The following is a 26369-nucleotide window of genomic DNA, read 5'->3' on the forward strand; positions in this document are numbered from 1 at the left end:
GTTGGTCCATTAACTCCATCAATTACCTATAGAAAACGTTACTTCCTAACAATAGTGGATGATTACAGTCGCTATGGTTTTGTTTACACATTAAAGCACAAGGATGAAACCTTTCAGAAATTTAAGGAATTCTACAAACGCATAGAAACACAACATAATATCAGAATAAAACAAATTATGACAGATAGGGGATGTGAATTCATGTCTAAAGAATTCTCCCAATGGTTAAAGGATAGAGGGATGCTACATTTCACGTCCAATCCATTTTCTGCCTTTCAAAATGGGATTGCAGAGAGAAAGAACTCCACACTACAAACCATGATTAGATGCACATTAGAGGATGCTGGTTTAGGCAAACAATTTTGGTCAGAAGCCTTACATTATTCAAATTACACTCAAAATAGAACATGGTCCAGTATTGTGAATAAGACACCATATGAGGTGATGTACAATAGAAAACCTAAATTAGCACACATGCACATATTTGGAGTTACTGCAGACGTGCACATACCTAAACAATTGAGGAGAAAGGGAGAAAACGTATCCAGGAGATTAAGATTCATGGGATACGAAACTGGAACCAAAGGGTACAGATTCATCGATAATAATAACAAATTTATAGTATCCAGAACAGCTGTGTTTCATGAGCAGGCCAATTGGTCTAAGTTGCACCTTAATGAAATTTTTCCTAATAAAAGCAAAGATAATATATCTTGCGAGGAAGGAACAACAGAAAATCAAAATATTAACAAAAGTAAGAACAAAACCAAAACTTGGACAAATAGTCAGCATAAAATAAAGACAGACACATTAACAAAAAAGGAAGCCAGATATTTGCATGACAACCATAGCAAACCTGAAAGAAATATTAGAAATAATAGAAACCAAATACCAAATAAATACAAAGATTATATTATGCATATGGATGGAGAACAAATAACACCTAATACATATGAGGAAGTATTGAAACTTCCCCGTGAAGAAAGAGAAAAATGGGAACTAGCTATGGAAAAAGAAATGAAAAGTTTACAAGGATTAAATGTATTCACACCTGCGATCGCACCTAAGGATAAAACAATTATAGGTACCAGGTGGATTTATAAAATTAAGAATTTAGAAGGAGGTAATACCTTATACAAGGCCAGACTAGTTGCACAAGGTTATGCACAAAAATATCCAGAAGACTATACTGACACATATTCACCCACAGTGAGAACAGAGAGTGTCAAAACAGCTCTTGTAGTAGCATCTGCACTCAATCTAGACGTGTTTCAATATGACATACAGACTGCATACTTACATGCAAAATTAGATAAGGAAATATATGTAAGAGCACCACTCAGTCAATACACTAATAAGAACGAAATTTGGTTACTAAATAAGAGTCTGTACGGATTGAAGCAATCTGGCAAAAGATGGTACGATTGTTTGGTAAAAGTACTAAAGACCATGGATTTCAACGCCACCACTGCTGATAACTGTTTCTTTGTAAAAAAGAGTAATGATCATATTGAATTTGTATTAATTTATGTGGATGATATTTTATATATTGGAAAGCATAAAGAGAGCAGGGAAATCTTTGTAAATAAGTTAAACGAACACTTCTCATTGAAATCACTAGGTAGAGTGAATAAATACCTTGGTGTACAAATTAACAAAACAAAAAGGGGATTCAAACTTACCCAAAAAGATAAAATCATTGAACTCCTAAACAAATGTAACTTAAATAATGCCAAAACATGTGACACACCTATGCAAACTGATTTTCTTAGAAACAATGATGAATCTTCCCCTGAGTTTAAAGACAACACATTTTACAGATCAGTTATAGGTTCACTCCTTTATATATCTAATTGGACTAGGCCAGATATTGCATTACCTCTCAATTTATTGTCAAGATATGTTAGCAAACCAACCTTGTATCATTGGGAAGCTGTCAAAAGAATTTTAAGATATCTGAAAAGTACATTAGATTTTTGTTTAATATTGGAACCCAATAATGACAAAGAACCAAAAATTACTTGTTATGCTGATGCAGATTGGGCTGGTGATACATCATGCAGAAAGAGTACCTCTGGTTATGTTTTTCTATTGAACGATTGTCCAGTTTACTGGTATACTGGTAAACAAGAACTGGTAGCCACCTCTACCACAGAAGCAGAATATGTTTGCTTGTCTAAAGCTGCAAATAACCTTGTATGGTTCAATGATTTGATCACAGATGTTTGGAAGAAACCTACTTTACCATTTATTATGTATGAAGATAATAAAGCGGCCATTGAAATTTCTAGATCCGATGCAATTGGACAAAGGTCCAGGCATATTGATATAAAATTTAAGCACGTGAGACAACTATCTCAAGACGGATTCATCAAAGCAATACATTGTGATACTTCTGAACAATTAGCTGACATATTAACAAAACCCTTACCTTCTAAACAACACAAATATTTAACTTCTAAATTATATGTATTATATTGTCCTGAATCTGAATGTAACTGGTGTTGTATAACGAACCGGCATTTAGAGGGGGATTTGTCAGATGTAAATGCCTTATTCTCTAATGTGTAAATAATGTATATATGGAACATCAGGGGTTAACTTATTACTTGAGCTTTAATGTATTCATATTTTACCACTCCCATTCCTGGCTCCGCCCCTTGTATATAAAAGGAGCCATCCTCCCCATTTTTCCTTGCTTCTATCTTGAATATTCAGCGAATATAGAATGCCTATTATGATTAAAGAGAATTATATTTAAACCTATAACTTCTATTATCTTTATTGAGTCTGATCCTGAAAATATTGCAACACTAATAAATTTTAAAAAGTATTTTATTGGGACAATTTATAGAATTGCAAGAAAATAGGTTTCTCCTTCTACAAAAAAATAAGAACAACACTGCTATATTAAATCAAAATATTTATCTAATCCAGAATGATATTCTTCAGTGGCTAATCAGAACCTCCTGAGAAGCCTAGAGGCAGGACAAAAATTTGAGCATCTTTGCTTCACTTATATCATCCACAGACTACTCAACACACTGCAGCAAATTGAACATAATAGTTCCACTTAGCATAGTGTTGGAACTGAGTCATGAAATGATATACCATAGCACAATATAAATAGCTTTATTTCCACTTTATTTCACTTGTATTTGTCCCAGTTCCTTTGCAAATCCCCGTTTGGTGGACATCAAGTTGATATAGATCTTATAGAGGGGAATTCCACAAGTGCTTCTACCTTGCCTGACATATTTTTCCTTATCTGTCCCAAATTCTTCACTGACATCATTATATAGGTGATTTTGGATACTGGCATTTGTTGTGCTTTGTTGAATTTGGTCGATCTTTAAAAAGCTAAGCAAGATCAAACCTGGCTAGTCCTCAGATGGAGACTGTCATTTGAAAAGTCAAAGCTAAGTTGAAAAGCTAAATCTCAAAGGTTTATTTTTCAAAAGGCAACTGGACTTTTCTTTGTCTGAGAAGTGAAACCTCTGCTAGGAAAAAAGAAAGTTAACTCCAGTTGCTTTTGTAAAAGCACCTTTGGGACAACAATGACCTTGTTGACTGACAATCTACATAGACTACCAGAAGCTAAGATTTATGTGAGGAAGCCTTAAGTTTCCCTATATATCTGTTATATCTCTATTATGTTCTCCTTCCTCACTTTCGCTCTCAGTTCCAAACTGCCAAATATCCATTTCTTCACCAGGAACATATTTCAGTTCTTTGATCAACTTCGTTGCATCTCTTCTTTCCCCATTTTTCCAAAAGCTTGTTGGCAGTTTTATCAATTTATTTAGAAAATTTATTGGCTGCCAATCTTACTTCAGGGTGAGCAGAACTGCATCCAGGATGGTTAAGATGGATTTCCCCACATCATTACATTATCAGTAATGTTCCAGTTCCGATTAATCATCAACATTTTACAAAGCACACAGCTAACTCTAAAATTAACATGTTGTAGGAATAGATAACATGAAAGAAAGAAGTACTTAGCTGCAATAATTAATACAGCTGACCTCCTCTGGCTATAAAATATGTATTTTTAAATAAAATATACAAATAAGTAAATATATTTGTGGTTTTTATTGATTGTTCTATGTGTTTCTGTGAGATGGGTGGCCATATAAATATAATACAATCACAAGCAAAGAAGAGCTGCTGCAAACAAGTGCGGTCAGCCTATAATACAGAGTTACCACTTGTATGACTTTAGCTTTTTGGCCATCTAAGGCTACCACAACTGGTAAGAAGAGCTGAAGCTAGATCAGGCCTTACACTCATCTACTTGGGCATCCTGTACCCCAGTAGCTCATAAATCCAAGCTGGAGAGAGAACATAAATACTTTCCAGCAACCTTTATTTTAAACGAGCTAATAACCCAAGATATCAATATGGGACATTGATGTAGGAGAAAAGCAGGATCCATTTATGGCAGACCCCAACCCGAAGAAGTCCACATTTTCTTAAAAAGACATCCAGCTCCCTTCTTAAAAGGTTTCCATTCAAGCCCCTCCACGCATCTGGAGAGATGAACTGTGACATGTCCATGACAGCTTAACTTCCCGCAGTGGTGAAATCCAAATTTTTTTACTACCGGTTCTGTGTGCTTGGTGGGCATGGTGTAGCTTGGTGGGTGTGGCTTGGTGGGACTGGCAGGGGAAGGATACTGCAAAATTTCCATTCCCACACCACTCCAGGGGAAGGAGACTGCAAAATCCCCATTCCCACCCCACTCCAGGGGAAGGAGACTGCAAAATCTCCTTTCCCACCTCACTCTGGGGCCAGCGAGAGGTGGTATTTGCCGGTTCTCCGAACTACTCAAAATTTCCGCTACCGGTTCTCCAGAACCTGTCAGAACCTGCTGGATTTCACCCCTGGCTTCCCGTTCGCTCTTATTAGGACTGGCTGGCCATCAATAGCAGTAGCCACGGCTAGCCTGACTCTCCAGGAAAACGAGCCAGTCCTCTTAGCTCAACCAACCATTATACATATGTTGTGCACTGACAATAAAGATTTGAATAGTAAAAGCCATCCGTGCCGGTTACCAGGAGCGCAGCCGACAGTTTTAACGGCGCCCTCGAAGAAATCTCGCACGAAACGAGTCTGCGCTCTCGAACCTCTGGCGGATCAGCTTCGCTGCGTTTGGGTCCTCTCTCTCTCTCTCTCTCTCTCTCGTCTTTGGCTTCGCTGCTTCCACCTCTTCGAGCTTCGAGGTGTTCAAAGCCGGCGCCCCGGGTAGGATCGCCGCCCCTACCCCACCCACCCCCACCGCCGAGAGGGGCAGGGAGAGTCGTTGCGCGGCTTGAGTTCCCGGCAGATCCTGGCAAGCCTTCGGCCACCTCCGGGAGCGACCCGGTTCGGAGGCGTTAGGAAGGCGGAGTAGCGAGCAGCCTCCCCGCGGGGAGAGATGCGGTAGAGCACAGCCCCGCCTACTTTTCGCCCAGCAGCAACAGCCCCGCGTGAGTGGCGCTCCTCGCCGGGCTCCTATAAAGAGAAGGGGCGCAATTCGCCCTCGCCCACGGCAGCCGCTCCTCACCTCGACCCGGCTCCCTGCCTCCGAAAGGGCGCAAGGGCTGACCGCGAAGCCCGACCCGCCTCGGCACCGGGTGGCTGCGGAGGAGGAGGCGGCGACGGCCTCCCCTCTTTCCCGCCCCACGACCCACGTGGTTCCCCGAGCCGGGTCGGTTCGCCTCAGCGGAGCGCTGGCTTGACCTGAGGCGGCTGGTGCTGCTTCCAGCCCTCCGTCGCCCCGCGGGGCTAAGTGGACGGGGAGGAAGACGCCACCTGGCCGGTTAGGGAGAGAGACAGCGCCGCGTTGAGTGCCGCCTCGGTTCCAAGCCCGGAGGCTCCATTCAGGCTCCTTCGGGCTGTGCGGGCAGCTTTGGCAGGTCCGCTCCTTTCCAGCAGCGCTTCTCGGACGGGGCGAGCGGCGGCGGCGGTTATTCGACCCCCGCTTTATCTTAGCGGAGAGTAAACCTTAATTTAAGCCGGCAGGGGCTGGTGCCGAGGCCACGTGCAGGGGATTAACCGCTGCTTTTTTGGAAGCTCAGGCGGCTTCCTCGGGGTTCGGTAGCGCGCGCGGTCCCTGCCTCCGGCTCGGCCCGATCTAGGGGACCGAAACCAGACGGCGCCGCCGACTCTAGTTTACCCTACCTGGGGTGTAACTCCGCGGGGCTTCTTAGCAGCCCGGCCGAGGCTCCGAGCTTCTAAAGGACGCCTCTGCCGAATTGGAGAGGGGCTCCATCCTAAAGCGCGTTTGCCTCCTCGGAAGTCAATCCCGGTTGACTCCTGGGGTTGATCCTCCGGCCAGCCAGCCTGGAGTTGCCGTCTTAAAGCAACAAGTCTGTCTGAATGTTGTCTTTTCAACCTCTCCTCCAGATCGCCTAGAGAAGATGCTCGGAGTTGGCCGGGCTCGGCGAAGAAGCTCGGCCGGCGTGCGAGTCTGAGCGACTCCCCGGAATAGCCGTTGCCTTCTGCCCCGGAGGGCGCCGTCCACCTTTTCGCCTGTCACCTCGCCGTCTCGACGGAAGGGAAGGAGGGCGGCCGCGGGACTCCCCCAGCGCCGCTATCGGCGGCCGAACCTCGGCTTTTTCTCTGCCTGGTGAATCCCCGGTTCCCGGAGATCGAAGGATGCGGTTTCGTCTCTTCTCCTTTGCTTTGATCGTTCTAAACTGTATGGATTACAGTCACTGTCAAGGCGGCCGGTTGAGACGCGGCAAGAGAGGTGAGCTACCTCTTCCTCCATTTCTGTCCTTCTCCACCTTTCCCCCAAGGGACAGCCCTTCCTTCCTTCCTTCCTTCCTTCCTTCCTTCCTTCCTTCCTTCCTTCCTTCCTTCTTCTCTCCCTCCCACCTTCCTTCCCTCCTTCCCTCCTTCTTTCCTTCCTTCCTTCTTTCCTTTCTCTCTTCCTTCCTTCCTTCCTCCTTCCCTCCCTCCCTCCCTCCCTCTTCTCTCCCTCCCACCTATCTTCCCACCTTCCTTCCCACCTTCCTTCCTTCCTTCCTTCCTTCCTTCCTTCCTTCCTTCCTTCCTTCCTTCCTTCCTTTCTTCCTGCTTATCTCCCCTGCAGGAATCCTTTTAACTGGAATAGGTGGGCTCTTCTTCTTAAGCTTTGATGTGATTTAAAATTGGGACGGGCTGGGTGGGAAGTGCACAAGGCACCTGGAAGTTTGCCTCTTTCCTGGAGAAGGAGACCCTTCCTCCCCCCCACCCTTTGAAAGCTTCCACCACAAAAGAGGGAGACCCTTGTGCAACACATTCTGCTTGGCCACTATTAACGGTGTTTTAAGATTCTCTGTGGCTCAGCCACAAAAAGATACAGACGATACTGTATGCACCCGGAAAAAGTTAACAACCACCGTCTGTTGAGAAAATGTATTCTCTAAATGTCCTTAATTGCTTTTGGTCCATCTGATTTCAATACCGCAGCCCTAATCTTCGGCTCAGGCTGAATCATATACAGTTTGCTCCTGCACAAATGAAGCAAATACTACTAGAGAATATGTGCCAAGCAAATAGCCAAGCAGGTGCCATAGAGCCTTTACGCTTTGCTCTCTCTCTCCCTTCGTTCCCCCCAAGATCTCAGGTAAAGATGTATGCCAATAAAGGAGAATATTTGTAGCTCACAATTGAAACGAGGGGACCTTGGTGCTCTCTGAGCTTGGCTGTTTTCTTGCAGACATTCATTACCCGAACTAGGTAACATTATCAGTGCTAGTGTATGGTTGCAATAGAATCATCAACCTCTGCATATGACCTGTTGTAATTGTAGACATGTAAAATAATTGCTCCCCCATCCCATTTCCTGTTTGATACTTCTTGATCCTTTTGATATGTGTTACAAAAAGAAAATGTAGAATAATCTCTCAGGCTGGTGGGACCGGTGGAATTATGGGGTGACGAGGATTCCAAATAAATTTGCATGACGTTTGCATAACCATGAAAAAAAGGCAGATTTCAGATCCCAGAGGCAATGGAAGCTCACTGCTGATAATGATGTTGCCCAACCTATACTTAGTTGTCTATTCCCACATTCTGTTGGGAGATCTGACAAAGGACAAAGTCGGTGAGAATCCTGGGTTAAAATGTAAAATGTTCTGTGTCTGTGTACACCTGTAAGAAATAGAAGGCTTCAGCTATGAAAATACTATTATAGGGTATTTTTTCCATGAAGAGCTAACTTGTGATATTTTGAGAGTGTATTCGCAGTACTGAGCATCATTTTGTCTTAATTGTGCTATTAAAAGCAGACCCAGGATCTTCTTTTTTTAAAAAAAAGGTCCTAATGATAGTTTGCTTCTGGGTTGTCCAAGCAGAAGATGGTCAAATTAATATTTGACTTGAGAGTCAAAATCCTGAACAAAGAGAGAAAGCAAATCCCCTGTGGATGGTAGAACTGAATGTTGCAACTGAATTTTTGCACTTTGCTTCTCTATTGTATGTACAATTCCCTATTAAACTTTGAAGACTCCAGTCAAACCAGCCAGCTAGTTGGATACAAAATGTACTGTTGATCCTATCTATAAACTAGTAATTAACATCTTCATTTGCTAAATCCAGGTTGAATTCACTGTTCTGTTGTTCTGCTGTTGGGTTTTTTTTTATTGCTGAAGAAAGCAGTGCTTTGCTATCCATTATGTCACTTTTCCTTCAGGACTGGTTAGCCAGAAGTTTATTACTTTATCATTTCCTACCTCCTTATACTGCATCCTAGGGTTTGACCCACTTCTCCAAACTATTAGGCTTGTTTTAATAAACCAACTGGAGTGAAGGGAATATCTACTAATAATTCAAATAAGTCCTTTATGTCACAGTAATAGGCAGACAATAAAACTGACAGGCAATGTCTCCGTAACAGTTCCTTTCATCTTCATCCGTGTATTCGTTTGGAAGTAGTTTTGAATATGCATAGATGACCACGTGCAAGTGGATGTTAAAAACAGCAATGACATTAGATCACTGCAGAAATAAAATTCCACTTCCCCTTTCTATTTCCTGAAAGAGAATTTAGTATCAAAATCTCATTCTAAAAGAGAAAAGGACATTTTTCATGGAGTGGGTGGTGCTTTTGCACTGAATGAATAATAAGTTGGTCCAAGCGCATGTGTGAATAGCCTGTTTGTGTGGTACAAGTCTCTCACTGATGCCCTGCAGCTTCCCTGTCAGTTCTTGCACTTCAGTTCAACTCCCGGGGGTTGGGAGGGGGGGAAATATACATAAACAGCCAGGGAGATTTCAAGTGATGTGCAACAGAAAAGCTTCAGTAGCCCCATCTACCAAGTTCCACGTACCAGATAGGCTCAAAAACACCATCAAGATCTCTTGGGAAAGAGTTCTCAAATACCTTAAAACATTGGTTAAAGAAACCAGAAATTTCTTTTCATGATGAGGGAGGGCTTTTTTTTATTTATAAAAAAGGCAGATTGTAGTATATCTTGTCAAAGTATCTTTGACTAAACATTGCTTTTGTTTCTTGCTTTTTAGACTCTGAACTGGTATGGCTTAGGAGAGGAAAGCAAGTGTTGAATCGCTTATGGGTTTGGGTTTCTTCAGGGACAGATGTGTAAGCTTCTCTTAGCGTAGGAAACCTACATCTTTTCACAAGAAAGAAATCTCAGCGGGTACATTGCAAAATGTGAAACAGAAAGTATGGGTTTCTTAAAGCTTGCTGTGCCCTTTAAATCATTCACAGTATTCATAATAGTGCAGACGACTTTATGATGGGATATGATGGATGCTTAAAAAGTCCTTCTGTCCCAGGACATTCATGTGGGTTATTTATCAGCTGCCTTTGAAGACCTGCAGTAATAGCCATATAGACTGCAATGTCTTGCATTTTTTTTCCTTAAGAGAGCTGCTACATTGGAATTCTAACCCCATAATTTTCAGATTGACTCAGCAGAAGGAACTGAAAGTACTCTATACTTGAAATACATCAGAAAGGGGAGTCTACTACATTTATATTTTTGTGGAATCAGGTTTCAGACAATTCAGTAGACTTATTTCTGCTTAAACACATACAAGATTATAGGGTTATATTTCTAAGACGAGAAAGCCATGGTATCGCATCCCTTTCTACGAGTTGTCCAATTGATGAGATTATTTGTTGTTGTTGATATAAGACTGTTTGAATGGTCCTCCCTGTGGAAGACTGATGAAGAGAAATTTGTTCTTTTGCAATATTCTAGAGCAGGCCTTTTGGACCTCAGGGACCACTAAATTCATAATTTTAAATCCTGCAGATCATTAATTTAGTGCAATATAAAAAAGGCAAATAATTTTTCTGCGACCACCAAAATTTTCTCACGGACCACCAGTGGTCTACGGACCACCAATTGGTGACCACTGTTCTAGAGGACATAGCACTCATACACAAAACTTTAACTTCAGCTGGGCACTTGACATTTTCGTTTTGTGTGTCAGTGGAAATAGAAATCATGTATTCCAAGGATTGTTGGATTAATTTCTCATGTAAAAACGGGGCCAAATGGTTGTTAAATTATTTTCTTCTAAATGTCATTGAAAGAAAAATGGTAGTACCTATGAGATATGAATGTTGCTCTCACAACAGTATATAATAAATATACTGAAAGCCATTTGCTTATTTTCCTTGATAAATTTTGAGCCCGATAATGTTATGAGTTGATCAGGCCTTTGATGTAATGACAATTTTGTTTTTTGACTTTGATTAAATTTGAGAGCTGATGCCGTGAAAGTCTGTTTTAAATCGTGGTCAATTCTTTATTAATTCAGTTGTTTTCTGCCAAGTTTTGAGCATGGGTCCAAGTGCTTTATAGCTATCATGGTTACAAAGCCATGGGCTCCTAGTAGATGAGGCTCCTAGTAAAGATCGCCACAAAGAGGAGCTTATGATCTTCTTAGTTCAAGCTATTCTTGATTATTGGATGCTACATTAGTATGAAGTAGAAAAAAATGTGTCTGGTTAGTTTCTGGGACCTTACATGTGAAGTTGTGGTGAAACTGTGTTGTTACTACTTCTGTTTAGATGACTTGAACAAGGCTTGCATTTGTTCAAATAAATCTTCCTTAGCAGCATACTGGGACACTAGAAATGACATAAGATGACTTAAACGCTGTTTTGCTAGAACTGCATTACTCAACAGTGGGATGAGTTAAGAGTTCAGTTTAAAACAGATATTCATAGAAGCAAGCTAATCTTACGGCACAATGCCATTGATATGTCAACGAAAAACTGCAGCTGGTGGAACTGGCTGAACATTAGGACTGCAATTCTGTGTGGATCATATTGTTGCTCTACTTTTTATTTCAGTTGGTCTTGGGAAAGGTTTGTAGAGACTATATATTCAACTTCTTACTTCATCAAGGAAATCTTGATGAAAATACAGTCCAACAATATTTTTCTTTGTTAGGATATTTTCAAAGCTGGACAGTACAATTTTCAAACCAGGTTGCTGTTTTATTTAATACAAATATCCCAAACTTGATGTCCGCAAGGTTTATTGGAGTGTGACTTCCATCATCTCTAGCATAGCCAATGAGATGTAAATTATGTAGGTTTCCCCCTCACCCTTTAGCAATGCTTTTCTTTTTTTCCATCTCCCCAATCCCAATTCCAAGCTAAAGTTATTCAATATTTTATTTTATTGCAAATGACAGCAATTACACATTTTTTTTAATGAGCTGTTCTTAAAAAGAAATCCATATGCTGTATCTTTAATTAAATGTGGAGCTATTGTAGACCTCAGGCTAGACAGTAAGGGGCGATAGCAAAAAATTCTGCATTTTACAAGCAGGTTTAAGAACCGTGTTTCAAGAAAACTGAAATGAATAGACATCTAACCCATGTTGTACAAATTATCCCCCTCCTTCCTCCCATCTCACTTGAAAAAAAAAATCTCCATAAGCTGGTTTTAATTGATGCCATGTTCCCTGGTTGATCTTAGATGAGCAGTTGTGCTTCTGGGATGAAAAGCTAGTCTAAAAGCAATTGTATCCAACTTAGCTCCTTGTTGGACGTTTAGCTGTTGGCCAAATAGAATTGGTGTTGACAATTGACTTATCTGGTGTCTCTTTATAGTGTCAGTCTGGGCATTTGTTACATTGAATTATGTTAAAATGTGATGCGTTAGTTAATTTAAAGAAATGCGCTTGAGGATGTTCAGGGCTAATTTGAGCATATAACTGGAATTGTGCGCAAATGCTAAAATGAAGGAGTAAAGTTCCTGTGGAAAAAAAAGATCCTTTACATGTACATTCATACATACAGATGCCCCATCTTCAAAGAAGGGTGTGCGTAGTGGGTATTGGGAGTTAGATCTACCCTGGCATAACACTGGGTCTTAGGTAGATATTCAAATAGTCCATAATGACGTTTTCTAAATGAAATAGCCTTCCTGGCATAGAGTAGCTCCTTGGAGATGTCTCTCCCAATTCAGAAGGACAAGTACATCATTTCTTTTTGAAGTAAGGCTTTTTAAAAGCATCTGTTTATTTAAAAACATAAAATGCTGGAATATGAATGAACTGATATGTATATACAAGGCAAGTGCTTTTTTTTAAAAAAATATTCTGAATTGTTAATGGTAGCTTCATGATTTACAGTTTCTGCAAACAATCCTTTTTGTTTGTGCTCTCAGCCATATATTGGGGGGACTTCATTGAACTTGTACGTGTTAAGATATAGTTTATATGGAGGGTTCACGTCCATGTTACGTTTTTATGCTTGGCTGGCTGCATCACAACCAAAGATTCCTAGTTCAAGTCTGAATAGAAGGAAGTTATTTTGGGAAGGTGAAATTTATGATAGAAAATCCTTAAATGGGGAAAGCACTATTTTCTCACTGCTGTTTTAAAACTTGCTAATCCCATCATAGTTTTTCTTCTGAACAGGATTTCAAACATATTTTTAATTTGTAGAAAAACGGCACGAGAACCAAAGGTTAAGTATTCTCCTCTCCTTTGAAAAGCACCTTTTTTTTTTTAAGGTAAGACACTTTTCCATACATTACGGTAGTTTTCTCCAAATTGGCCAAGGGTTGATGGAACTATCCGTTGTTCTCTATTCACTTGCCATTTGTTGTTGTTGTTAGAATTGAAAGTAGTGAAAGTAATATTACATTATTTACAATCTGCAACTTCATGAGATGAAGAACTTGGGGGGACCCTTGCATTAGCAAAATATGGGTCCCCCTAGATTTTTTACGCATTACACTATAGAATCATCATCAGCTCTTTGGTTTTGGGCGATGTGCAGTTCTAGTTTGTTAAGGCATGGACTAGAATTGTAGAGATCTTCAGGTGTGGAAGCTCATAGGATAAATTCAGGCCAAACATACTCTTTTAACCCAGCACAATTCACAGACTCGTTGTGGAGAAAATATATCACTACCTGGCTCCTAAGGGACCCGGTGGCTCAGTGGCTGAGTTTGTCAATCGAAAGGGTGGCAGTTCAGCGGTTTGAATCCCTAGTGCTGCATAACGGGGTGAGCTCCCGTTACTTGTCCCAGCTTCTGCCAACCCAGCAGTTTGAAAGCACGTAAAAATGCAAGTAGAAAAATAGGGACCACCTTTGATGGGAAGGTAACAGAGTTCCGTGCGCCTTTGGCGTTTAGTCATGCCAGCCACATGACCATGGAGACGTCTTCGGACAGCGCTGGCTCTTCGGCTTTGAAACGGAGATGAGCACCGCCCCCTAGAGTCAGGAACGACTAGCACATATGTGTGAGGGGAATCTTTATCTTTACCTGACTCCTAGAGGAAAGGGGACAAACAACTTTGTAACAAACAAAGACAGGATGGTCCTAAGGAGGTCCATCTAAAGCAGGGATATCAAACATGCATCATGACAGCGGCATCACGTGATGTATCATGACTGTTTTCCCCTTCACTAAACTGGATATGGGCGTGGCCAGCGTGTGACGCATCCAGCCCACGGGCTGCAAGTTTGACACCCCTGATCTAGAGGAATCAAAAAGAAAGGCCTTCTCCATGGTGGCTCTTTCTCTGTGGAACATCATCCTCATTGAGCGAAGATTGACCCTCACTTTGACATTCTTTCCCAAGGTCCTGAAGACATGGTTTTACCAACAGGCCTGGAGAGCCCAGAATGACTCCAGAACCCATCAAGTGGCTCATTTCATTGTTGTCTCCAGGAGAGTGGATGGTTATCGCTTTTTAAATTGTTTTTCTATTACACTTTTATGCTCGGATTCACTGAGAATGATATGGGTGTCATATAAATTTTCATAAATAAATAATGACAAATGGAACATGTGGAAGAAGGCTGCTTCAACATGTCATGTTTTGATTCAACATACAGTTTTAACCAAAACAATAGGAAACACGCTTGCCATGAAACACCAAAATAAAACTTTTAAAGTTATATAGAAAGAATATGATTACAGGGCTAACTTCAGTTGAAAACTTTTGCATTTCGAAGGACTCTTCTTCAGTCTTGGTGGTTAGAAGCCAGGAAAAATAAAGGGTTGGGGAGGAAGAAGTGAGGGGAAAAGTGGCTGATCGGTGAACCGTGCTCCAATTTTTTCTCACCATCTTGCCTGTTGAAAGATTTTTGGAAACCGAAAGGTTTCAGCTATTTTGTAAAATGTCAATTGGCCCTAATGTAAGTTTTGGCTCTGTGGATTTTGGATCATGCATGGAGTTTCTTTTAACTAACATTTCTTGATTTCTCCAGAGATTTTACATATACCGATACATACCACTGAAGCAGGCTGGGCAATTTCTCCCTCAAAATTAGTTTTATAACGGGCTGGTGATTAAATAAAAACCTGTTTCCAGCAAAGGAAAAAATAAAATAAAATAAGAGGAATAGTACATGGAAGATGGTGTCATGGCCAGCTGCATCCAACAACTATGGAACAAAACTTCTAGGATTTTGCTGAATCCTTCAAAACTGACAAATAAGTTTGGCATCCTTACTGCACTGAAATTGGTTTTTCTGTTAAAAAAAAACATTGTGTGGCAATTAGAAGCCACACTCATTTAATGTGTCAACACAAGAGCTCTGTGGTTTGGCTTTTAAAATACAAAATGGAATACAAGGACTATAGAGGGAGACATTTGGGTGCTGGAAGTGAATTTTGACTGGTCTGTTTGGCTTGTAGAGATGGAAAAACAACCACATTGATTATAGATGCTATTCTATGCTTACTTACCTGCAAATCAGCCTTAATAATGATTATTCCTGTTCATATGCATATAATCACCAGACATTAGATTAAGATATAAGACAGAAGTACCAATGAAGTCTGTAGACTCAGATTCCTAACTCTCTAGGTTTGTCTGCATGGTTTTTAAGCAAACTGATCTTTACTGCTAATCTATTCCAATGCTCCATTTATCCTACTGCCACCATTACAACCTAACACCAGAGTTAGTATTCAGCAGGTTCTAACTTTTATTTAATGGTACACTATGTGCATAAACTAAAATACCATAGAATTTCTTTACCATTAAGAATATATCTTCTTCCTTTGCTTTTCCCCACGAAATCAAAAGCTGGCTCTATACTGTAATATTTCAAAAAGTTCCCACTAACAAAATAGCCGATTTTTTCCAGTGATTCTGCTAAGAATAGGACCTGGCCTGGACTTAGTTCTAGACCAGTCTTTCCCAACTGACTGCCGGTGATGGTGGTGGGGAGAGAAAAGGGATGGTTTTACACAGAGGTGGGTTTCAGCAGGTTCTGACCAGTTCTGGAGAACCAGTAGCAGAAATTTTGAGTAGTTCAGAGAACCGGTAAATACCACCTCTGACTGGCCCCACCCCCATCTATTCTCTGCCTCCCGAGTCCCAGCTGATCGGGAGGAAATGGGCATTTTGCAGTAACCTTCCCCTGGAGTGGGGAGGGAATGGAGATTTTACAGTATCCTTCCCTTGCCATGCCCACCAAGCCATGCCCACAGAACCAGTAGTAAAAAAATTTGAATCCCACCACTGCCTAATACTCACCTCTTTTTGTTGTTAAACACAATTGCAACAACATCAGACTCTTTATAGTGAACAAGCAAAGCATAACTGATGCTCTGAAGAGGTCCGGTTTCTTGAATATCTCCTGCCAAGTTGGACTAAGTTATTGCCTCTTTTGATGGAGCCCAATGCAATTTTAATGACGAGGAGGCATTCTGCCTGTTTTGATTGAGAAGCGAGAATCTCTTCCTTCAAGGGACAGCTTTCATCCTTGCTTGCTTTCATTATGCCTTTCCGAAAGGTCTTTTGAACTATTTATAGTTCAAAACGATAAAATAATTAAAAAATATAAATAGTTTTTTTTCGCCTTTAGCAATAGAAATGTGAGTTTGTGTTTCATAAGGGGATTGGTAGGTTTTATAGAGGGAGATTCAAACTTAAAATGAGGGATTTCTAGACCTTTTTAAGCAGTGGAAAAAGCTCTTGGAGTGCTCAGTCACTAGAGATTTTCAAACAAACACTGGACAGCCATTTGACTGGGATGGCCGGAGGATTCCTGACCTGGGCAATGCATTGGACTACAAGGTCTTCAAGGTCATTTCCAATCCTATGAGATTACGATTTACCTTCAGGTTGTCCTTGACTTAGATAGATTGTCCTTTATTGACATTCTTTTACTGTGGCCACACTGCCACACATTAAAAATGAAATTCTATTACATTTTTTCAAAAGCGTACACATACATACCCACATATACCCTATTTCCCCGAAAATAAGACCCAACCGGAAAATAAGTCCTAGCATGATTTTTCAGGAAGCTTGTTATATAAGCCCTACCCCCAAAATAAGTCCCAGTTAAGATTGTCAGCCAGATGGATGCATTTAGTACTGTATTTCCCCCAAAATAAGACCTAACCAGAAAATAAGCTTTTGTGTCTTTTGGAGCAAAAATTAATATAAGACCTGGTCTTATTTTCAGGGAAACACAGTAGACATGCTATGTACATACATATGTATATACCTACACCCATACCTAGAAATACGTATGAACTGTCCATTTTGAATACATGCTGGAAAAAGGAAGCTTGAGAGTTTGCAAGGTTGATGCTGTATGGAACAAAACTGTGACCAAATCTGAATGTTCTGCTTCAGATACCACGAAGCCTCTTCCCAGAAGATAACAAGGAAAATTTAAGACCACAATTTGGGATTGGGATTGGGATTGGGATTTTCATTGCTAAGCAATGTTAGGTGAGTCATCCCATGACTGCATCTTGTTTTAGGACCCTTTTCTTTTTTGCCATGAAGGTCACAAATGGCAATCAGATGACACCAGGATGCTGCAACCATTATAAATATACGCTGGTTGTCAAGTGTCTGAATTGTGATCATGTGCCTGTGGGTCAGTGCATTGCTCAAATGTGTGAGGTGCTGGTCATAAGTGGCTTTTTTTCAACACTATTACAACTTCAAATGATTGTTGAACAAATGGTCATAAATTGAGAATTGGCTTTAGTTCATTTTTAGGCTAAAGTTCCCTCTTTCTGGAAAAGAAGGTGACAATGGAGTGATTAAGAGAGATTTCACAGGAAGCAATGAATCCCTGTAACCTCCCACTCCCAGTGTAACACCTGATCACACCATCAAAGAAAGTTGGGAAGTTTTGCTGATAGGATTTATTCCTTTTGAATAAGGAAGATTGTGGCCACGGGGAGTGTGTTAAGTGCTTATGCGAGAGTTTCATTTTTGTTTGACTTCCATTAGTTGCCGAAGACCCTGTCCTCCGTTCCTGTAGGTGTCATGTATAAGGTCATTACCACACCAGGGTTTTAGCTCAATATTACTAGCGTTGCAGGTGGGAGTGTTGGCCAGAAAATGTAGCTCTTCTTCCCCCAAACTAGCGCAAGGATTTCAAGATCTATATGGGTTGAAAGCCAGCAGACCAATTATGAAGAAAAGCCATCCCCTGACTCTACTCTATTTTGATAGCACTTTTCAATGCTTGCTTTCCAAATTGGTTAATGCACTGATGTCTTTATGAACTCCTAATGCATTATTGGATGAGGGTTGCCTGGATCATTTTGTGGTCTTGGGGAATTTGCAGCCTTCTGATTGACACATCTGGCTCCCGTTCAACCAGTACATTCAAGAGCTTTAAACTGCTGCTTCTTAACCCTCCTGTGACATGAAATCAAAACAATAGTAGACTTGGTTTCTGTATCTATAGATAAACCATATCAAAGGTGTGATAGCAATGAGTTCCTTGCTGAGGCAGAAAACTACTCTTTGAAGAGCTATCATTGAAAGTGATCTCTTGGGCTGCAGATTTGAATCTAGAAATACTGGGCAGATTTATATATGCTTCTAAACCATAATATGGTTTGCTTAATTTTGACTTAGCTCAGATGTGCAAACCCAACCGTTATAGTTCATAAGTCATGTTCTGTGGTTTAGCATTACCCATGAATTATCCCATTGTAGTTTATTCACTAAATCACAGTTTTAAAACCCTGGCTTAATTTCTATTTAGTTTTGACAGTGTAAACTCAGCTCTTGTGGTTTATGGACAATGCTTTATAACTTAACATAGGGTTTCTCAATGATTGTTGTTGGGGAGTTGAGACTCCTATATGAGAAGTCTGCTCAAATTGGGAAAAACGAGTTTGCCATTATACGTGAAGTAGACTGTTGTGGCTTCTTCAGCAAACTGGTTTAAACCAATAACAGTTAAGTACTAGTGCATAGAAGGGATGCGGTGGCTCAGTGACTAAAAGGCTGAGCTTGTCAATTGAAAGGTCGGCAGTTCAATGGTTCAAATGCCTAGTGCTGCATAACGGGGTGAGCTCCTGTTACTTGTCCCAGCTTCTGCCAATCGAGCAGTTCGAAAGCGTGTTAAAAAATGCAAGTAGAAAAATAGGGACCATCTTTGGTGGAAAGATAACAGCCTTCTATGCACCTTTGGCATTTAGTCATGCCAGCCACATGACCATGGAGACATTTTCGGGCAGCGCTGGCTCTTCGGCTTTGAAACAGAGATGAGCGGAGTCGGAAATGACTAGCACATATGTGCGAGGGGAACTTTTACCTTTACTAGTGCATATCTAGTCACTGAAAGCCAAATTAAATAATGTATGGTGGTATAGCCTCCCTTGTGATGTGACAATGAATCTATATAAATAAAAATGTAAATGTCCGTTTGTACATAACCGCATATCTCCGAAAGTTCTTCACCGATTGCTTTCAAATTTTGACACAACATTGCATTCAACTATGGGCGTCTCTTTATATACCTATATTATATACATGTCACACCTGTGACAGGTAAAAGCATGAAAAACATTGGAAAACATTGAAAAACATTGAAAAACAGCGCCATCTGCTGGACGTAAAACCAACATGGCAGCCTCCCAGCCCTGATTACGCTCAACAGATTTCGGCTCCTTATATTTAGACTCTCCATATTGCTTCCAAGAAAGTTCACATTTGGAAGGCAGAGATGCCCGAGGGCCATATCCTGCCACCAGGCTCGGTAGGTAGGCAGCCGGCTCCCGGCCAGGAAGCCCTCGCAGCTGGCGCTTCTAGGGCTGGGCGGGGCCCGCCCAAGCCTGGCTCTGACCTCTCCCTCCCCCGGCCACCCTGTGAACTAGCCTCACCCGCCGCTGCTGCCCATCCCCCTCGCCAGCCGCTCTCGGGGCTCCCTCCAAAGAACACCTGGCAATGAGGCTGCCTGGGTCTGCTGAGTGGGAACCCTCTGTCCCTCGCCTTGCCCGAATCGTGCCTGGTCCAGCGCTACCACGGGCCCCGAGGTCAGAAAGACCAGCCGCTAACCGGCGCTATACGAATCCAGTTGGTAAGCAGGAGATGGAGGAAACTGGAGCCTCGGGGTCGCCTTTGACCAGCGCTGCCTTTGATTCCCAGTGGGCGCTCTGGCAGTTCCTGGAGCCTACATGAAAATTTCAGCCTCTGGCAGAAAAGAGGCTCCGGGGCGGCTTCAGGGGGCGGAAACGGGCAGGAGAGAGGATGGCTGGCCTTCCTTCGTTTTGTCTGGAATAGTGGGGGATTTAATCATTCCCCAACCCTTGGCAGGCAAGAGAACTGTGCAGCAGGGGTCCAGTGGGGTGAGCGTGGCTCCTGGCTTTGCCGCTTTCTTCCTTTGGGCGGGAAGCCCCAAACCAGCCTCGGACCCCCGTCGCACCGCCTCCCTCCCTCCCTTCCCTTCCCTTCCATGCTATGCGTCTCCCCATCGAGCCCCCAGAGAACATCCGTGTAGGGAGGACGGAGGGGCCCACCGAGTTTCTGCTGTGATGTGGAGAGCTGCGAAGGCCTGTCCTGAAAAGGTAAGGGGATGCAGAAGAGGCCGGGCCAGTGTTGTGGCCCCACCCTCTGAGCCTGTCCCATCGGAGGAAGAAAGCTCCGAGCATGAGGAAGAGGAGTCAGCCAGGCCTCCCTCTCCAGGCCCCTCCCCTCTGGCATTGTCTCAGGTGCCGGCCGAGGGAGAGGAGATCAGTAGGGAGACAGGTGGCTCGGATCAGAGTGACGAAGAAACATCATTCCTGGACGCACGCCTCCGAAGGCGTGATAAACGTTTGCAGCAGCTTAGGAGGCGTGCTAGGGATTAGAACTGAGTCACTGGACCACACCCCAGAGACTATATAATAGAGGGTGGTGGTCAGTGATCCTTGTGATGAACAAAGCAAACCTTGGATAGTCACTAAAGCCTCGTCCGGAATTGCTGAGAAAGATTTCTTGTTGTCGGACATTTGGACTCTTGAGTATTTAATCTTTCTGTTTTACTGTGAAAATAAAGGCACTTGGCAGACGGTGTGTCTATCGCTGCCAAGTGGGAGATAAAGAAACTGGGTGCGTTCCAAAGTGTTTCCTTAACCCTCGGCTGGCTGTGTTTGTGTGTGTGTGGGTACGGGGACAGATCAGCCAGAGACAGAGATAAACAGAGAGAGAGGGCGAGAGAGACATAGAGAAGTACAGAGAAACGGGGGGGGGGGGGGAAGAGAGAGACAGATACAGAGATACAGAGAGAGGGTGGGAGAGAGAGAGACAGAGAGAGATACGGGGGGGGGAGATGTTTGTGGAGAGTTTGGAACTTCAGCCTTGCTGTTTTAGCCCAGCGGAAGTACCAGATTGGGCCACAGCAACACATGGCCGGGTACAGCTAGTTTATAATAATCATGTAAAAGGGTGTACCAAAAGTCAGGCCCCATAGGCCAACCAAATATGTTTAATTAATATTTATAATTCTGACTATTTTTAGAGAAAAATGTACCATACCTAGGTATGTTCAAAGATTATGCTTTAAATAAGTAAGAAAGTGTTTAGAAGATAATGGCAACATTCAAACATTTCGTGCAGTCCATGAGAAATTTCCTATCTGTGAATGTCTGGAGATTTTCAGTCTTCCTGGTCACAGTTGTCCCAAAGGTGCTTTTTCAAAAGGCAACTGGAATTTCTTTGTTTTTGCTTGAAGATGTTTCATTCTCATCAAAGAAAAGTTTCTTCAGTTCTACAGAAGCTTCTTGGATGAGAAGTGAAAACCAGTTGCCTTTTGAAAAAGCACCTTTGGGTCCCTATGGGTGACTTTTAATACACCTTGTCCATTCAGTTGATGGAGCTTATCCTGAATCAAGTGCACGTGGAATAATAATATGTCTCTGTCACATTGTGGTTTTTATATATACTAAGTTATAGTTTGTTTCACTTGATTTATAGAATAAACCCCAACCAGGGGATTGACCAATATATTAAGCCAGAAGTCGTACTTTACAAACCATAATGGCTGAATTCAGTTGATACTCAGTTACAGTATACTTCTCTACCCCAGAGCAATCAAGATTGATAGTAAAAGATTTATCCTAATATCTGAAGTCTGTAAGGGTCTGGATGGAACAAAACGGTTTGAGATTCAACCCAAGCAATATAAATGAATGTGTTGAACTTTACAACTGAAGTCAGAACAATACAGAGATTATGTTAACTCAGAAAAGCAGATTTGCAATTTGGAGATTCTTCTGGATTTTCAGATCTTGCAGCAACAACAGGTTGAAGCCGTGGCAAAACTAATTAGAATTATCAGATGTACGTGTCTTGCCAACTGAGAATATAAATAATACAAATTCAAATAACTCAAGGTAATTAACATACCCAACACACCTTCCTCTTTCTGTTGTCTCCACAACAGCAACCCTAAAGTCAGTTGGGCTGAGAAAGAGTGACTGGCCCAATGTCACCCAGCTGGCTTTCATAGCTAAAGTGGCTCTAGAATTTATAATCTTCCACTCTTTAGCCTTAACTACTAGACAAAACTAGTCCTCTTGCACATTTGACTTGCACAATCCTCAGTGAAAAATGATTGTGCTCACTGTGAAACTACATGAAATTTTACCTCATTATTATTTCATATTGAACAATTTGGAAAGTCCTAGCATACATTAGCTAGTTGTGGGGTGGGGTGGCTATGTTATCTCAGATACACCAAATGTTCACCAGCAAGCACAACAAATGCTATCTCAGTACTATGTCTGAAACCTGATTTAAAATAGTCCAGATTATCACAGAATAGAATAGAATAGAATAGAATAGAATAGAATAGAATAGAATAGAATAGAATAGAATAGAATAGAATTCTTTATTAGCCAAGTGTGCCTGGACGCACAAGGAATTTGTCTTTGGTGCATATACTCACAGTGCACATAAAAGAAAAGATACATTCGTCAAGAATCGTAAGGTACAACACTTAATGATAGTCATAGGGAACAAATAAGCAATCAAATCATATTAGGAAACGGTCAATATAAATCGTAAGGGTACCAGCAACAAGGTTACGGTCATAGAATCATAAGTGGGAGGAGATGGGTGATAGGAACGATGAGAAGATTAATAGTAATGCAGACTTAATAACTAGTTTGACAGTGTTGTGGGAATTATTTGTTTAGCAGAGTGATGGCATTCCGGAAAAAACTGTTCTTGTGTCTAGTTGTCTTGGTGTGCAGTGCTCTATAGCATCATTTTGAAACAGTTTATGTCCAGGATGTGAGGGGTCTGTAAATATTTTCACAGCCCTCTTTTTGACTTGTGCAGTATACAGGTCCTCAATGGAAAGCAGGTTGGTAGTAATTGTTTTTTCTGCAGTTCTAATTATCCTCTGAAGTCTGTTTCTGTCTTGTTGGGTTGCAGAACCAAACCAGGATCCTTTCTTCCAGGATCCTCTACAGTGCAGTCTAATCAGCTTCTCAACAGCCTTCCCTAGGAAAAAAAAAAGTTGGGGACTGAATAAAAATTGTCCAGTACAATTTGACACAGCAAAGACCTCTTGAGGAATGGATGCATCACCATCTTATTCATGCCTCTGAGGAAAACCCCCTTGCTCAACAAACATACTATAGTATGGATGCTCCAAGTTATCCATGAGGGACATAAACAAGTGGCCATTGAATATAAGTGAATGTTCAAAACATTGCATCTTTTATTCAGACTGTTCTGGTGGCCAAGGTTCAAAGCAGATGTCAAAGATTATGTGTCATTCTGTCACGTCTGTCATCAGACCAAGTCTGTCATCAGACCAAGGCTGCCATTGCTAAGTTGGCTGATTTGCTTTAACCGCTCCCCTCTCCCCAGGCTTATGTGACACAGATCCCTTGGATTTTATTACCAAATTCCAGATGTGCAAGGATACATGGCCATTTGAGGGTAGTGGATCTGTTTACCAGGATAGGTCATTTTTTCCATTCATGGAGCTACCATCTATTCTGGAGACTACACAAAATTCTGTCTACATCACGTTTCTTGATATTAAGAGTTAGTCAATCACCTCATTTTTGGATTGTGGCTGTCCGTTTACGTCAATGTTCAGAGAGTCCTCTTCTGCTTGCTTGAGAATTGTATTAATTTTCCATGGCCTCATTACCTGGAATAGGATGAGTAATCAGAGAAGACTATGCTGGATATTTGGTTTGCTGTGTTTCCTATCCGCAGGACAATTGGCCTGTTGTCATTTGCAGGATTAGTTTTTAACAATTGCTCTGTATTCCTAGATCAGAATGTCTCCATTTCAGGCAGTTTAAGCCTATAATCCCTGCTGTTTGCCTTCTAAAAGTCCTACCTGTAAAGTTCCTCAAAAGTCTAATTTTCTGCAGGAAAGATAGGTGGCCCAGTTCCTTTGAGAACAGTTATCTTGGACTGCAAGGCGATCAAACCAGTCAGTCCTGGAGGAGATCAACCTTGACTGCTCTTTAGAAGGCCAGATCCTGAAGATGAGACTCAAATACTTTGGCCACCTAATGAGAAGGAAGGACTCACTGTAGAAGAGCCTAATGCTGGGAAAGATTGAGGGCAAAAGAAGAAGGGGACGACAGAGAATGAAGTGGCTGGATGGAGTCACTGAAGCAGTAGGCATGAGCTTAAATGGACTCCAGGGGATGGTAGACGACAGGAAGGCCTGGAGGAACATTGTCCGTGGGGTTGCGATGGGTTGGACACAACTTCGTAACTAAGAACAACATCTTGGCCAAGGCTGCATACAAAGCTACAGCAGATGCTTCCCTGCAGGTAAACAGATTAGATCAGACCAGGCCAATAGCCTCTGCTTTGCAATTACCTACCTCAATGAAAGTACATCTGGAGTTCTGCCTTTCTCTCCATGTGTAGGAGGGGCCTCCCTGTTATTTATTGCACTGCCTCCCTGTTTCTGTTGCACTGATTCTACCCCACCAGTTCACCTAAACATTGAAGAGGAATTCAAAGTGGAGTGTAATTTGGATTCTAGCGGTAGAAGGAGTAACTTTGAATGTTTGATACTTGAGGAGAGCTACTCTGAGTCAGAGTGATCCTGGTAAATAATGGAGGATATTCAGACATGGATATTCATGCTTGTCTACTAGTTCTATCTGAAATAAACTCACAAGTCTTGTCTCCCTGTATTGCCTCCAGAACTTGCTAGACCACAATCTCCAGGAAGATGACTCCTTGCTCCCAGCCACCTCAGTCTCTCCAATTGTTGTTGTTGGGCAACAGTGAGGTGTAGTGGGGAGCATTGCAACTTCATCTAAATATTCCACTGTAGAATTTTCCATTACCTTAATGAGCTGCCATCTTCGTATGAGGGAGTGGGGATGGATTTTGACAGGGGAAACGGCATGATGTAATGCCAGGTTGACTAGAGAAAAGGGAGCGAAATGAGTTAATAGAGGAAAGATAACTAAGTCTTACAAAAGGAGAAAGCACGAAAAAGAAACCCAGATTTTTTTTGTGTCAAGTATAAATTAATGTAGAAAGAAGTTTTGAAAAGCTTTTTCAAAACATTGTTACAATACCTCTTAACTGCATCAAAGTCCATTCCAAGATTACTGGCCACTGCTATGTTTTGTCCTTGCCTACCTCAGAAGGGATGACATCTGTTTATTTTTACCAGGGACACCTGGGAATGACATAGGTCACCTCTAGTTCCATGATGGAAGTAGAACACTTATTTTATTTTAAATAAGCTGAGCTGCCTAACTTGAGAGTGTGAAATCCTACAATCCTTGGGTGCGTCCCTTCAGAGAACATTGCTGCCAAATTGTAATTTTAAATGTAAGGTAAAGTTTAACATAGCCAATAAGTAATGCGATTCACTGTGTTTATTTTAATGAGATTTAAGTATAAATGAAATTGATTCAGAAGTCAAATTTAGCTTTTGGTTATGTTTCAGAGAGGGGGCTGCGATGGTTAAAAGATGCTGAGCTTGTCAACTGGAAATCTGACAGCTTGGGTTCAAAACCCAAGCCCTGCGCAATGGGGTGAGCTTCCGTTACTTGCCCTAGTTCCTGCCCACCTAGCAGATCGAAATCACACAAATGCAAGCAGATAAATAGGTACCACTTTGGTGGGAAGGTAACAGCGTTCCATGTGACTTGGCATATAGTCATGCTAGCTATATGACCAAGGGACTTTGGATAATGCTGGCTTCCTTGGCTAAGAAATGGACATGAACACCTCCCCCTAAAGTCAGACATGAGTGGACACTTTTACATTTACCTATATTTAGAGAGCAATTCCACTCATCCTGGGCGTGGCTTTCAGTTTGGAGAAAACCACACACACATGATTTAAACAATGTATTTTTAAAAACCTTTTCCTTTATAGTATTGTACTACAATGGCCTCCAACCTTTTGGGCACCAGGGACCGGTTCCGTGGAGAGAGGTTTTTCTGTGGATCCGAGGGGACGTGGTTTTGTGTGCTGCCTGCATCCCATGGACAGGGCTTCACTTGTTTGTGCTGCCCAGTTTCTGGAATGCTATGGACCTGTCCCGGTCCATGGACCAGGAGTTTGGGATCCCTTTTGTTCTATTCAAAGCAGCTTAGAGTGATTTTAAGATAGGATAGGATAGGATAGGATAGGATAGGATAGGATAGGATAGGATAGGATAGGATAGAGGGGAGGGGAGGGGAGGGGAGAGA

The 26369-nt window shown here is 41.9% G+C and overlaps 1 protein-coding gene across 2 annotated transcripts in view; it reads left to right on the forward strand.

Annotated features, from left to right (window-relative positions):
* Window positions 1-6639: 6639 nt before the first annotated feature.
* The window catches only part of RSPO2 (R-spondin 2), a 128438-nt gene continuing 108708 nt past the window's right edge, over window positions 6640-26369 (forward strand). For both annotated transcript variants that reach the window (XM_070942060.1, XM_070942061.1), the window contains exon 1: window positions 6640-6733. In XM_070942060.1, coding sequence (XP_070798161.1) covers window positions 6640-6733 — 94 coding nt within the window. The remainder of the gene's footprint in view (window positions 6734-26369) is intronic.

Source organism: Pituophis catenifer, unplaced genomic scaffold (assembly GCF_029215685.1).
Source record: "Pituophis catenifer annectens isolate HBS135680 unplaced genomic scaffold, rPitCat1.0.hap2 SCAF_3, whole genome shotgun sequence".
In the NCBI taxonomy this organism is placed as follows: domain Eukaryota; kingdom Metazoa; phylum Chordata; class Lepidosauria; order Squamata; family Colubridae; genus Pituophis; species Pituophis catenifer.